Source organism: Danio rerio, chromosome 4, assembly GCF_049306965.1.
Source record: "Danio rerio strain Tuebingen ecotype United States chromosome 4, GRCz12tu, whole genome shotgun sequence".
In the NCBI taxonomy this organism is placed as follows: Eukaryota; Metazoa; Chordata; class Actinopteri; order Cypriniformes; family Danionidae; genus Danio; species Danio rerio.
Genome location: NC_133179.1, coordinates 5,689,248 through 5,705,000, shown reverse-complemented (window position 1 = coordinate 5,705,000; position 15,753 = coordinate 5,689,248). Strand labels below are relative to the sequence as shown.

The 15,753-nt window shown below is 32.8% G+C and overlaps 1 protein-coding gene and 1 long non-coding RNA gene across 5 annotated transcripts in view; both read right to left on the bottom strand.

Annotated features, from left to right (window-relative positions):
- Positions 1 to 8,078, bottom strand: part of tmem209 (transmembrane protein 209) — a 15,436-nt gene extending 7,358 nt beyond the window's left edge. Inside the window, 7 exon segments of one of the 2 annotated variants that reach the window (NM_001270973.1) lie at positions 1 to 51; positions 1,554 to 1,758; positions 4,169 to 4,386; positions 5,196 to 5,327; positions 5,402 to 5,460; positions 6,776 to 6,940; positions 8,003 to 8,078. The exon segment at positions 1 to 51 is cut by the window's left edge and continues 125 nt beyond it. In NM_001270973.1, coding sequence (NP_001257902.1) covers positions 1 to 51; positions 1,554 to 1,758; positions 4,169 to 4,386; positions 5,196 to 5,327; positions 5,402 to 5,460; positions 6,776 to 6,912 — 802 coding nt within the window. In that variant the 5' untranslated portion in view covers positions 6,913 to 6,940; positions 8,003 to 8,078. 2 annotated transcript variants of the gene reach the window in all.
- A 2,500-nt stretch (positions 8,079 to 10,578) lies between these two features.
- LOC141381568 (uncharacterized) overlaps positions 10,579 to 15,753 on the bottom strand; it is a 51,828-nt gene continuing 46,653 nt past the window's right edge. For 2 of the 3 annotated variants that reach the window (XR_012401790.1, XR_012401789.1), the window contains exon 5: positions 10,579 to 11,482. This is a non-coding gene — a long non-coding RNA (uncharacterized lncRNA). The remainder of the gene's footprint in view (positions 11,483 to 15,753) is intronic. The other variant, XR_012401791.1, reaches the window with a different exon arrangement.

Sequence of the window (15,753 nt, the reverse complement as noted above, 5' to 3'; positions counted from 1 at the left end):
TGTAGTTCCAGAATGACGGACTGTGTCTTGGAGATGTAGACTCAGGACTTCCTACATAAGCAAATATTGCATTGATAACGTTGTAGTAGGACTGCACAATATTACTAAATTGTTTCAACATCATAATCACAATGATCAATTATCACATCACAGGGTCAACAATGTGAAACTAGGATTATAGTTGATTAGACAGTAATATAATATAATATAATATAATATAATATAATATAATATAATATAATATAGTTTAATATAATATAATATAATATAATATAATATAATATAATATAATATAATATAATACAATATAATATAGTTTAATATAATATAATATAATATAATATAGTATAATATAATATAGTTTAATATAATATAATATAATATAATATAATATAATATAATATAATATAATATAATATAATATAATATAATATAATATAGTATAATATAATACAATATAATATAGTATAATATAATATAATATAGTTTAATATAATATAATATAATATAATATAATATAATATAATATCATATAATATAATATAATATAATATAATATAATATAATATAATATAATATAATATAATATAATATAATATAATATAATATAATATAATAATGCCTAGAGGAAATTAAGTTTGGTAATGCAACTCCAAGACAAATCCAAGAAATATTAATATACAAGAGAAAATTAAATAAAACAAACAAACAAACAAATAAATAAATTAATAAATTAATTAATTAATAAATAAATAAAGTAAAAAGATAACTTAGCTCCTCAGTTCAAAAGACATGAGAGTTGTGGAGTCACTACAGAGTTTAACCATAATGGAGTAAAAGTTTGAAGTTTATCATCTACATGTGTTTTTTCTGTGCATTTCAAGACAGCTGAAAACATTCGCACACTAGAAACTGTATCATTTGTAACTTTAATAAAAGTTCAATTTATTGAATGATTTATATAATTAAGACTAAACATTGTAATATAATTAATACATACACAATATAATTAAACATTGTCATTTTACAATCGATTATTTAATTTCTGTACCTGAATCCTGCTCGACTCCCCAGTAAACCACTATTTTTTTATATGGATGTTTGCTCTGTTGTGTTTATCTATACTTGTAAATTGTTTATTATGATTTATGCACAATTCACACCATCACAACTCACATTATCATCCCAATCAACTTAATTTAATGATTTGTTTTTCCAAACAGAGCTATTCAATGCCTTGCCATATTGTTTTTCTATCTCAATACATCAAAAAAATATGAAATATGTTAGATTTTTCAGATATTATAAAATGCATGGTCATACTAAATATATAATATAACATAACAGTGTTTCTCAACCACGTTCCTGGAGGACCACCAGCTCTGCACACTGTCTCTTTAACCAAACACACATGACTCAGATCATCAGCTGAGACTTAAAGACCTGTAATAGGTGTGACAGACAAAGGAGACATCCAAAACATGCAGTGTTGGAGGGCCTCCAGAAATGTGGTTGAGAAACACTGTAATATAATATAATATAATATAACATACCTAATTGACTGCGGTGGCTTTTCTCCTCTTCCGAACGCAAAAACTTCTCCAAAGTTTTCAGGTCATCGATGCAGTCCTCCTTACCTCCAGGCGAATTAAAAACCGAAGGGGACGTGCGATAACGAGAGCGGAGGCTGGTGTTTTCTGCTGGACCGAGGCTGCTGGGATATGGAGGAGAACTTTGAGATGGACTGTAGTTCAACACCTGCGGACATAAAAAAAAAAATCTAATATTGAAAATACAGCTTTAAGGAACACTTCTTTTATATAATACTCAACTAAGGCTGGGTAATATGGGAAAACTATCATATCACGACAAAGTCATCTCATATTCTGATAACAATTTAAATCATGATATAGAAGCAATTAATATTTTAGATATTTGTATATTGAGCACATGTAAATAACTAATTTTTACACATTACAATAGAGACTCTTCTCATAGTACTCATTCATATGCAAGCATACTTTTCACTTTAATTAGAACTTGAGAGCAAAGGTTGGATTAAATATATAAATATAAAATAAATATAAAACACTTTTCAAAAACTATTGATCAGTGATTACAGGTCCAACACTAAAAGAAATAAAATAATAATTTCAAGATTGCAACTTTCTCACAATGCTTTTATTTATGTTTCTGTCTGCTTCCCTATAATAGCACATAATATTGCTCTCATTTAAATTATAAATAAAAAGTATTACTATAAACAATGTATTTTGTGACACCATGAAGGGTAAATCACACAAAACGTTAACAATTTTAGGTTGGTTAGGATTACCTAAATGATTTACATTTGCTAAATGCCAGAATAATAAATATATATATATATATATATATATATATATATATATATATATTTTTTTTTTTTTTTTTTTTTTTTTTTTGAGAATTTTTTGAGAATTTTTTTTATTAATTCTAGGCAGTCAAAAGCGTACATACATTTCCTTGGTATTTTTACAACTTTGCTTTTAAACTGTTTAACTTTAATCAAATGTTTTGGGTATCCTTTCACAAGCTTCTCACAATAGTTTGAAGGACTTTTGGCCCATTCCTCCTGACAGAATTGGTGTAACTGAGTCAGTTTTGTAGGCTGTCTTGCTCGCACAAGCTTTTTCAACTCTGCCCACAAATTGTCTATAGGATTAAGCTCAGGGCTTTGTGATGGCCACTCCAAAACATTCACTCTGTTGTCCTTAAAGCACATTTGAACTAATTTGGCAGTATGCTTAGGGTCATGGTCTGTTTGGAAGACCCATTTGTGGCCAAGTTTTAATTTCCTGGCTGATGTCTTGAGATGTTGCTTCAGTATTTCTACATAATGTTCTTTCTTCATGATGTCATCTATGCTGTGAAGTGGACCAGCCCCTCCTGCAGCAAAACAGCCCCACAACATGATGCTGCCGCCCCCATACTTCACAGTTGGGATGGTGTTTCTAGGCTTGTAAGCTTTCCCCTTTGTCCTCCAAATGTAACACTGGTCATTACGGCCAAACAGTTCAATCTTATTTCCACCAGAGCACAGGACATTTTTTCAAAAATTATTCTTCTTCCAGTGTAATTTAGCAAATTGTAATCTGGCTTGTTGATTCTGGCTTGTTGATTTTCCCATGTTGTCACACAAGGAAGCAGTGTGTTAAAGGTTTCGCTTAAATACTATTCTACCTTTGTGCCTCCAATTAACTCAAATGTTAGCCAATCAGAAACTTCCAAAATCTTGACACCATCACCTGAGCTTTGTCAGAGGCATAATAATCTTATTGTATGTAAACTTGACTTTCAAGAAAAGTTATTAACAATTTCTCAAAAAAAATCTCTCTCTCATTATTCTGCTATTAAGCATAACAGAAACAAATTTGATAATCCTAACTTACCTAAAAGAGAAAAGGTTTAATCACATTAACATCTGACTTTTTTAAATGGTTATGTGCCTTTTTATAGTGTATGTAAACTTCTGGTTTCAACTGTATATCACATTTTTTTATTTAAAGGTCCTGTGAAGTGCTTTGAAATATGCATTTTTTATTTGATGTAGGACATTCTCTACTGCACAATGAAGATAGGCGGGACAGAGCAGCTCCTTTAATTTATATAATTTTAATATAATTTAATTTATAAATAAATAAAATAAAAAGTATCATTGAACGATTCAGGCGGAAGTAACAAACTACAAGCTTTATATGCTTATATCAATTTTATATCTCCTATATGTGAATTGTTGTCCATGAAGTTTTTGGCAGCAATAGTGAGGTAGTTTGCCATGGCTTTCCTCACCCCTCTCCATCATAAAGTGGCCGAAAGAAGGCGTAGACTGATTGGCTAATCATCATCCTCATCATCATATGTGAATTGTCACTGTTTTGGAGCGCACTAGGTAATAGATATCCTTAAATCAAACATCTAAAAAATTATTATTTAATTTCACAGGACCTTTAATGCCATGTCAACAATGCTATTTTTATGGCAAAAACATTTCATTAATAAATATAAATTTAAAAACCACAAACAAATGAAAACAAACTAGATAAGATTATTAATGTTGATATATGATAAAAATTAAAAAAATATTTCCTGGTGATACTTCTGCTGAATAACTCACAGCACTATACTCTACCTTTCCAAATGACATGGAGGGGGAGAAGGGTCCGCCTGAAGACGTGCTGCTCAGAGGTGGACTGAATCCAGACACACAGCTGGGTGAAAACTTGGGGCTGGTGCTCGAAGGTCGAGCTGGGCTGAAACTGAGGACATTCTGACCCTGCAGAGGCGAGGACTGCACTGACACTGGAGCTTCCTTCTTCTCCTGTTTCTGAGGTGGAGAGGCTTGAATACCTATTAAAATTGATTATTCATTTCAGTGATTTTATTAAACATACTAACTGCATTTGAACAACTTATAGCCATGAATTTTTCATTTGTATCTTTGATTTATTACATTGCCTTTTTTAATAACTTTATTTACTAACAATGAATTAAAAATTAAAACATTAAAATATAAAATGAGAGTTTTTGTATGAATAAAAACGAGTATTCTTTAAGGCATAAAAATGCCTTAAAATCTGAATTTTCCATTTTATTTTTATTTTCTTATGTTATTTTTATGTATTTTTTTATTATTATAATTTTTTCATTGCTTACAATGTGAAATAAGGATTAAATCGTATTTGTCTTACCTTGTATTTTTTACCTTGTAATGCTAGTTTTTCTGTACTGTATATTAACTTGCAAAACAAAATCAGGGAAGATTATTGAGCAAGATTCTCCCCACAAGCATTAAAGGGACAGTTCATCTAAAACTGAAAATTCTGTCATCATTTATTCACTCTCCAATTGTCACAAACCTGTTTAAGTTTCTTTCTTCTCAATAACACAAGTTACTTATATTAAAAATATTGGAAACCCACAACTTTTGACTACCATGGTGTTTGTTTTTCCTACAATGGATAAATTTTATTAAAATATCCTCTTTTTTTGATCTTTTATTTCAATGGCTTGGAATCCCTTGAGTGCAGGTAAAATGAAAATAAATGTTTGCTCATCTTTTTAGTGGAACTGTGGCTTTAACAAGACTTTGTTAAATGTTGTTGTCATTGTAAATCAGATGTGTGATTTCTTAGCCAAAACTCTTTCAGCTGACTCACCCGAGCCCCTGAGTCCAAGAAGGCGATGCTGGTCTGGGCTGACAACAATTGTGGACGGGGCCATCGTGTACTTGAAATACTTCCAGAAGTCAAAAAGTGCATTGAGACTGAACAGGGAAGCCAGGGCAAGTTCTGTCCAACAAAACCACAGTGAGGAGAAAAGCTGTATACTACTGTAGGTCACTTACAGTAGGAGATTTACTTACCGATATACCAGATGGGCCAGTAAGTTATGTTGTAGTATCTGCTTAGAAGCTTTCCGGACCTAAAAGACAAGGTGACTTGGTTACTTGAATTTAAGAAATAATACATTTTAAATAGTTTAAATAATTTACAACTAGGCATGGGACAGTATTGATTTACCGCGGTTTGAAAAAGTCACATCTTTTATACCATTCCCGTTGGATTTTTTTTAGTGCAGCAGTATCTCCAGCAGCAAAGGACAATCCAAATAAAAATGCTACAAACAATTATAAACGCTTCTTAAACATGTATGCATCTTGAATAGAATTGTATTTATCTATTTACGCCAGAAATTTTACTGTGCATAATTGTTTGGATGACCATGTTGTTGTTGTTTTTTATTTTATTTTAATAATAAATAAATAAATAAATAAATAAAATAAATAAAATAAATAAAAATAAAATAAATAAAGTAAATAAAATAAAATAATTTTATTAAAATAAAAAAATATATTTTAATAATTTAAAAAAAAATATTTACCATGTTTTATTCATTCATTCATTCATTTTCTTGTCGGCTTAGTCTCTTTATTAATCCGGGGTCGCCACAGCGGAATGAACCGCCAACTTATCCAGCACGTTTTTACGCAGCGGATGCCCTTCCAGCCGCAACCCATCTCTGGGAAACATCCACACACACACTCACACACTACGGACAATTTAGCATACCCAATTCACCTGTACCACATGTCTATGGACTGTAGGGGAAACCGGAGCACCCGGAGGAAAGCAACACGAATGCAGGGAGAACATGCAAACTCCACACAGAAACGCCAACAGAGCCGAGGCTCGACCCAGCGACCTTGCTGAGAGGCGACAGCACTACCAACTGCGCCACTGCATCGCCTACCATGTTATAATTCATTCATTTATTTTATTAGTGTTGCTGTATTTTGTTTAGAGCATATGCATGTACATGTCATCAATTATTTATCATTCAGTTTTTCCTGTATCTGTAACTGTATTTGTGAATCCTGCCTAGTTGGAGAAAATAAAATAGTTGGGAAGTTAGGAAAAAATTGTTTCTTAAAATAAAATATACTATGTTTAATGGGGGAAAAGTGTTTTTTATTTTATAGAGAGAATATACACAAGTACAAAAAAAACGTTTAAAAGTAAAAAAAAAAAAAGATCCTCCAATTTTTACTTGAATATACAAAATATTTTATTTTATAGTTTAAAAAAAAGTTGCTATTTTTTACCCAGACATTTAAAAAGAATATTTGTTTTTCGAGCAGTAATCACAATACTGTTGTACCGTGAAACCATGATATTTTTACCTAAGATTATCATTCCCTCAGAATCTTATACCGGCCCCATGCCTAATAGGAACTCACATCTCAGTGTAGATCATCCCAGCCAGAGACATATTGAGCACAGCCCAAGCCAGAACGACCTGCCGTGCCTGCTCCTCCTTCCTCAGCTTTATGGTCCTCTCAATGAGGGAGGTCATGCCTTCTTTTGAGGGGGTCATTTCTGCAGTTGATCTTCTGACTATCACACTAGATTGAAAGAAAAATTTATTTAAACAGACAGACACTATCGCTTTATCGTCTATAGCGAATAAAACTTAAAAGTACAATATAAACAACACCAGCACCTATATAGGTTAATGGATTTAAACTGAGGTAAAGCTGGTTTTATATACTTACACATTCGTTTATTTTTGAACATTGACAACACTTTGAACAACGGATACTGTTTACTATAATACATTGAATATTTGGTCTGAAATTGCATGTAATTATGACTTCAAAACAACATAAGCACTATTTAATTGACAGTAAATACTGTTGTACTTTGATAGTCATTTGGCTGCTAATGTGATTTGTCTATTTAGAATCTGCAATACTAATTTCTGATATTACTCTATTAAGTAGAGAGTCTGAATGTGCGAATATAAATACAACTTTACCCTAATATGGATATATTACAGCATCAGAACTATATTAATACAAATAAAAGGTTTTGCATCTAATGGGATATCAAGTTATAAAATATTTTAAAATAAAATAAATATTGTAAATATAATATATTATGAGGGTTATAATCCATTTTAACCAGTATTATTCATCAGCAGTTATGAGCTCGACTGTAACTTAAAGAATGTTGGTCTAGAAAACGTTAGCAATTCGCTGCTAATATGAGTTCAATACTTAGAATTATGAAAGAAAATACTTTTCTGATTTTATATTATAAAGGAGAAAGTCTGAATGTGTGAATATAAATCCAATTTACCCTAATATGGATATATTACAGCACCAGAACGACTAAAATGCGATCCTACATTTTGTGTCTAATATTAAATCAAGTTTTGGAATATTATATAGTAAATATGATAAATTATGAGCATGATAATCCATTTTAACCAGCAATCATGTGCAGTTATGAGCTTTACGTACAATGTGCACTTGTGAAATACTTCACTGGTAAGTTAAACTCTGCACTGCGACAGCTGGAGAACTCGAGCGACAGTAAATAAAATACGAAATAATATATAAATTTCGATGTAAACAACTCGTGAATGATGCACAGATATGATTCAAATGTGTTTTGATACATACTTCCTCTGCACCAGTCCTCCATGAACGCGGTAAAGTGTGAAGAAGGAAGCCGGAGACGCAAACGAACAGCAACAGAGTGAAGACAGACGCAAATAAATTACGACAAAAGACGTTTTCTTCCAAAATAAAAGTCCTTTTATATCAGGCAGCGTGCTAAAGTTACTTCATATATATACTTTATATATATACATATTACTTTAGGATATATTTACAGCAGCATTTTAAATGGGCGGAAGATTAAAAACCACATACTGTAAAAACACAGATAAAACAAAAGAGGTAAGAACAATCAGGGTATTACTTTATTAGAACAGTTGTGCATTACATAAACTATTTTAGTTCAGCTCGACGTTTCCTAGATATAAAAGTAAATTTTCACATATTTTTCAATCGTTTTAATGATTTTGATTACGAAGATTGGATTTAATTATTTTATTTATTTATATAATCAATGTGCGACGGTCAAATTTTTCTATAAAATGAATTGTTGTTCTAAATAATAATAATAATAATATGATAACTATATTAAAAAATCTTGATGTTACAAACTTCCTGCAAGCCCATTTAAAAGCAGCAGAGGTCAGCAAAGTACTGCAACGAATGCCTACATACTTAGAATAATAGATGACAATATAAAAAGGTTTTCTAATAGCTAATCACTCATAAATTCTAATAATAACTAATTGCAGAATATATATATATATATATATATATATATATATATATATATATATATATATATATATATATATATATATATATATATATATATATATATATATATATATATATATATATTTGATTTTGATTAACTTGCTTATGTACTAAAATATATATATATATATATATATATATATATATATATATATATATATATATATATATATATATATATTTATATATACTAAAAATCTATCAAATTAAGGCAGAAGGCAAAACAACAAAGTCAAAGTATATGCATATAGTAGAGAAAGAGAGAGAGATCAATCATAGATAGATAGATAGATAGATAGATAGATAGATAGATAGATAGATAGATAGATAGATAGATAGATAGATAGATAGATAGATAGATAGATAGATAGATAGATAGATAGATAGATAGATAGATAGATAGATAGATAGATAGATAGATGGATAGATAGATATGGGATGTGTGTGTGAATGAATAAGTTACTGTAAATAAATTAATATACAAGTTAGTAATGAAGTAATGAACGGACACATTTTGTCTTCTTTTTTTGTCTTCTTTCAGGTCTCGGAGAAACAGAAATGATGCATTATGTAAGCCAGAGTCCTTACTGGACGTTGTCCTTCATCTACTTTGATATGTGATGAGCCGCTGCTCACAGCCTGGAGCAGGAAAACCCATCGGCCGCTACACAGGACTGATGCATTAAAGGGATGGGTTCACCCAAAAATAAACATTTACTGACTAATTACTCTCCCTCAGGTGCTCCCAGTTCTGAAGAAGATATTTTGAGAAATGCTGAAAACATTTAAGATGAAAAACTAATATGGAAGTCAATGGTCACAGGTTTTCAGCATTTTTCTAAATATCTTCTATTGTGTTCAACAGAAGACAAAAAAGAGTAACTGATTTGGAACAAATAAACAGTGTGTAAAAATGGCAGAATTGTCAGTTTTGTGTGAACTATCCCCTTTAATTCAGTATTTTGTCGCAGGAAAAACTGATTGACTTCCATAAGAGGTTAAACAAATACAACGAAGATCAATGGTTACAGGTTTTCAGCTTTTTTATAAAAATCTTATGTTCAACAGAAAAAGAAAAAAGGCAAGTAAATGGTGAGTAAAATATAACAATCTTGTCAGTTTTGTGTGAACTATCCCCTTTTATACAGTATGGCAGGAAACCCATCAGAAACTCTGTATGCACATGGCCACCAATACAGGACTGAACCAATAAAGGGGTAGTTCACCCAAAAATGATCATTTACTGACCAATTACACTGCCAAATCTGAATCAGTTTCTTTCTTATGTTTTTGATAAGTGCTGAAAACCTGTAACCACAAACTTTCATGAGAGCAAAAACAAATAATATAAAAGTCAATGGTTACAGGTTTTCAGCATTTACCAAAATATCTTCTTTTGTAAACAAAACTCTTTGAACCCTATATCTATGTGTGTAATAGAAGAGTAAAATATGGCAGAATAGTCTGTTTTGGTGAACTATCCCCTTTAATTCAGTATTTTGTAGTGGGAAACCTGTAACCCCTGACTATAAGAGGTCAAATAAATACTATGGAAGTCAATGGTTACAGATTTTCAGCTTTTTCTAGAATATCACCTATCGTGACAGGATGCTGAGTAAAATATAACAATATTGTCAGTTTTGTGTGAACTATCCCCTTTAATGCAGTATTGTTTGGCAGGAAACCCATCAGCCCATGACCCATCAGAAGATATTTTGATAAATGCTGAAAACTTTTAACCACCGACTTCCATAAGAGGTCAAACAAATACTATGGAAGTGAATGGTTACAGGTTTTCAGCTTTATTCTAAATATCTGTTGTCTCTTTATTTATGTTTACTGCAAAAAACAAGTAAATGTTGATTAAAAGATGGCAGAATTGTCAGTTTTGTGTGAACTATCTCCTTTAATTCAGTATTTTGTAGCAAGAAAACCTGTAACCATTGACTTCCATAAGAGGTCAAACAAATACAATGAATGTCAATGGTTACAGGTTTCCAGCTTTATTCTAAATATCACTTTTATGGTGACTAAAATATAACAATATTGTCATTTTTGTGTGAACTATCCCCTTTAATTCAGTATTGTTTGGCAGGAAACCCATCAGCCACCTTGTATGCACATGGCCATCAATACAGGACTGATCCATTAAAGGGGTAGTTCACCCAAAAATCTACATTTACAGAATAATTACTCTCCTAAATCTGAATGAGTTTCCTTTTCTTTTATTTATTTTCACACAAAAGCAGATATTTTGATGAATGATGAAAACCTGTAACCATTGACTTCCATAAGATGTCAGAAAAATACTATGGAAGTCAATGGTTACAGGTTTTCAGCTTTTTTTATAAAAATCTTCCTTTGTGTTCATAAGAAGTGTAAAAAAAGACGAGTACATTGTGTGTTAAAGCTAGCAGAATTGTCAATTGTGTGTGAACTACCCCATTAATTTAGTATTTTGTGGCGTGATCCTGATCTGCAGTCTGTTTCGGCACAGTTAGAGGGCGTCTGTGTGCGATGACATCATACAGTCCTTGCCTCCGTAATTGGCCTGTTTCCTGCAGCGGCGCGGAACACACAAGTGGAGCCAGACACATGCTCACAGGGATTTTCCAGAAAGACGAGGGGCCCAGTTTTAGGGACGCTGAGAGTCTAGGCTGAAACCACTGTAAATGTCACAAATGAATGAAGGGCCTCAGCCCAAAATGCAATCTGATCCAGCGAGCCCCAGGGCCAGAGTCGTTTGATCTGCTCCACATTCCAGCCCTGAAATACATTACAGCATCTCCATGTTATGACATTATCAATACTATCTTCACATGTATGTTGTTAAGAGCTCTGCTTTTGTTTGTGTGCGAAGGTCTAGCTGCTTCAATTGATCAGCAGCCAAACGCTAATTTCACAATCAGAAGCTGATGCTTTTAAAAATAGACTTATTTAACCCTTAAGAGATAGCTCACCCACATGAAAAAATAGTGAAGTGATTTACAGTAAATAATATAGAAGTATGCTGTAGTGAAGTGTATTTTGATGTATATTATGCTATTTTCTTGCTAATTTTACAGCAGACTGCACTGTGAAAACTAATGCTGCATTAAATTATTTAGATGAATTAAATTGATATTTGTAGTCTTCTTACATCGATCAAACTAACTGAAAATGTTAAGTTAAACATTGCATAACTTAAACTATTTAGTTAAAGTTGAATAAGTTAAAGCAACACAACAATATTTGTTGTATTGACTTGATGCAGTGTACACTCATTCAGTCATTCATTCTTTTTCCTTCGGCTTTATGGCGGAATGAACCGCCAACTATTGTTTTATGCAGCGGATGCCCTTCCAGCTGCAACCCAGTTCTGGGAATCCCCCATACCTAGTGTATGTGTTTGGACTGTAGGGGGAAACCAGAGCACCTGGAGGAAACCCACACCAACACAGGGAGAACATGCAAACTCCAAATGCCTTGCCCAGCAGTGACTCGAACCAGCGACCTTCTTGCTGTGAGGTATATCAACACAATCTCACGGTAATTCGTAACTTTTTCATTTAGTGGCTAATTCGTATGAATTCGTACGATCTAATTCGTACAATTTAGTACGATTTGCTCATCCCCCAATGACGGTTGGGGTTAGGGGTGGGGTCAGGTGCCACGCCTCCTTTTAAAAATCGTACCATTTCGTACGACTGAACTCGTACGAATTCGTACGAATTAGCCACTAAACTGGCAAAACGTAAAATACTTACGTTTTCTCGTGAGATCAGGCTGGGTATATAGTAGTGTTTATAGTATTTTTAAAGTGTAAACATACTGTGGTGTGATATGCTACAGTCATATTTTTCACTACAGCAATCTGTGGTGTATTGTCTTATACTGTAATATACGCTATAGTTGTAGAAAACTAGAGTTGGTGAATTTGTTTATATTGCTATAGTTGTTGTTACAACCGCATCTATAAAATCACCATTCATTTATTTTCCTTTCAGCTTAGTCCCTTTATTAATCACAGCGGAATGAATCGCCAACTTATCCAGCATATGTTTTACGCAGCGGATGCCCTTCCAGCTGCAACCCAACGCTGGGAATCACCACAACGGATTAATTCAAGTACTTCACTATAGTATGGTTCATTCATTCATTCATTTTCTTTTTGGCTTAAGTCCCTTTATTAATCTTGGGTCGCCACAGTGGAATGAACCGCCTATAGTATGGTTTAAAAACTCTTTAATATTTACTGTACATTACTACAGTATTTGAAATCATGTTTTTTAAAAAATTGTATATCCTCAGCAGGTCATCCAAAACTTTTGTTTGATCATTTTTAACTGAAACTGCAGGTCAGGTCACTTTAGAGTACAAATAAAAATCAAAACTATGATTTTGTTGGCTCACATTGCTTTGGCACCACATTGCTTTGTGATGAACAATTGTGCAGGTCATTCAGACAAACAAACAAACAAAAAAAGATTGTCCTTGTAATCTAAAACTGAAATCTGAAATTAAATTAGATAAATCAGTCAGATCATATACAGTTGAAGTCAGAATTATTAGCCCCCCATTGATTTTTATTTTTTTTCTAAATGATGTTTAACAGAGCAAGGAAATTTCCACAGTATGTCTGATAATATTTTTTCTTCTGGAGAAAGTCTTATTTGTTTTATTTCGGCTAGAATAAAAGCAGTTTTTAATTTTTTAGACACCATTTCACGGACAAAATTATTAACCTCTTTAAACTATATATTTTTCGATTTAGATTTTTCTGAGTTTACCATCGTTATACAATAACTTGCCTAATTACCCTAACCTGCCTAGTTCACCTAATTAACCTAGTTAAGCCTTTAAATGTCACTTTAAGCTGTATAGAAATGTCTTGAAAAATATCAAGTCAAATATTTTTTACTGTCATCATGGCAAACAGAAATTGGGGAACAAAATAAACAGGGGGGCTAATAATTCTGACTTCAACTGTATGTCTGAGGTATTGGTTGTGGCTAACACACCTAACCACGCCCCTTAAGCTGTCAGTTTTGACAGAAATAGTGAGAAGGAGTCTGTTAGGTTGTAATACCTATTCCCAAACCCTTTTCCCAATCTTTCTAAATGAAATGCCTATTTATTTAGGCACTGCATCACAATACGAAAATACCCATGGCTCCTAATAATACAGTCTTTGCAGGACCATTGTTTACAACATAATTACTTTTAATAGTCTCAGCACGCAGATCGGCGCAGACATTTATAAAATATGCTTTGCAAGGAGCATGCAGCAGGTATTAATAGTTGATCATGTATGCATTTTTTGACTCTCAAAGTTCAAGTAACCATTTACTTGCATTTGATGAATCTAAAAACCATCTGCTAAATCTACACAGATAGACTGAGGGCGAGTAAACGAACAGCAGATCTTCATATTTGGATGAACTATCCCTTTTAGATCTTTGGCTTGAACAGCGAGAGTCTTTCGAGGGATGTTTTTTGCAGACATGAATGATCTCCATGATGGATTACTGAGGTCTAAACTGAGTTTTGATGATCATTTGTCTTTATAGAGCTGTCAGAATGCGACTGAAAGGCATCTGTGTGCTTTTCCCCCTTTAAGATTAGTCTTGCATGCCAACACTGTGATGAAGCCAGTCAACGGAGATTGAAATAATTACCATGCCCGAAAGAGACGTGCGTAACTCTGACAGAGCTGCTAATGTTTGACTGTACTGAATCAATGTGCTATCGCGGCACCACATTACCTCACTGCAGCAACATTAGCCAGAGTTTCTATCTGCGTCTGCGGGTTTGTTTAGCAGATGGACATTTGATGGGTCAGTGAGGTAATTCGGTTTACCATGGGAAAGAGCAAAATAAGCTTTGCAGATTTGCTCCTAAATATAAAACACAGCATTCACAAAAGCGTGAAGATGTCCTCTGAATAGTCATTTTGTTTTAGAGAATGATTTAAAAACATACTCATTTATGAGGAAAGGGGCTGTTTTATTATTTTGCACCCTGTTAAAAATGTTGCTAACACTTTACAACAACAGTACATCAATAATAATGTGTTCAAATGTAAACTATACATTACTGTATTATGAATTAATGATAAATTAAGGATCATGAACTAACTTTAAACATGAGTGACATGAGTTCATGTGTGAATAACGGCTACCTTAATTACTTGTTAGTACATGTTGTAATTAATATATTAATTAACATTTAAGTTGACGACAATAGCCTAGTGGTGAGTGCGTCGACACAAAGCACCAAGGTGCTCATGGCGACCTGAGTTTGATTCCTGGCTTGAGGTCCTTTGCCGATCTTTCCCCTATCTCTGTTTCCCGTCTGTAAAATCTCCACTGTCTTATCCCAATAAAGGTGAAAACACCTAAAAAATCATTATATATATAAAAAATAATAATATTAATTGACATTTCAGTTTAAGAGAAATGTAAGCAACATGAACTCATGAGCTGTCAATGTATGATTCTGCCATGACTTTACTTGGAGGGGAACATCACTATTAAACTCATCCCTAACTACTCATGAGCTCCAGTGTTTAAAGTGTTCGTGTTGATGTTGACAGAACGCTTTTCTATTGTTATTCAGTGTAAATGCATAATGGGATGTCCATAAGAAGTTCATGAGTAGACTAATGTTGTTTATAGAGTGAGAAGAGTGTTTCTTTAGGTGGTATTTAGAGTGATTGTTAGAAAGCATCTTGTGCAAATGTGTAAAAACTGGTGCGAGTGTCAGAGAGATGAAAGAGTGTGTTTTTTACAGGTGGTTTGTCAAGCCCACTAGCCTGTGTGAGGCACACTTCCAATTGCATGATGTTTTGAGGTCCTGGTTTTGTCCACATGGTTTCAGGTTGATCACAGAATAATTTTTTTTTGACTTTGAATGAACACTGTAATGATGTTACTGATGAAATATTTCTGAGAATGTTTCCTGCTGATATTAGATGCTACCATTGATAACTTCTGCTAACTGTCTCTTCGATCATGCCTCAGATTTCCACGAATGGCTGTAAAACCGATGATTCGGTG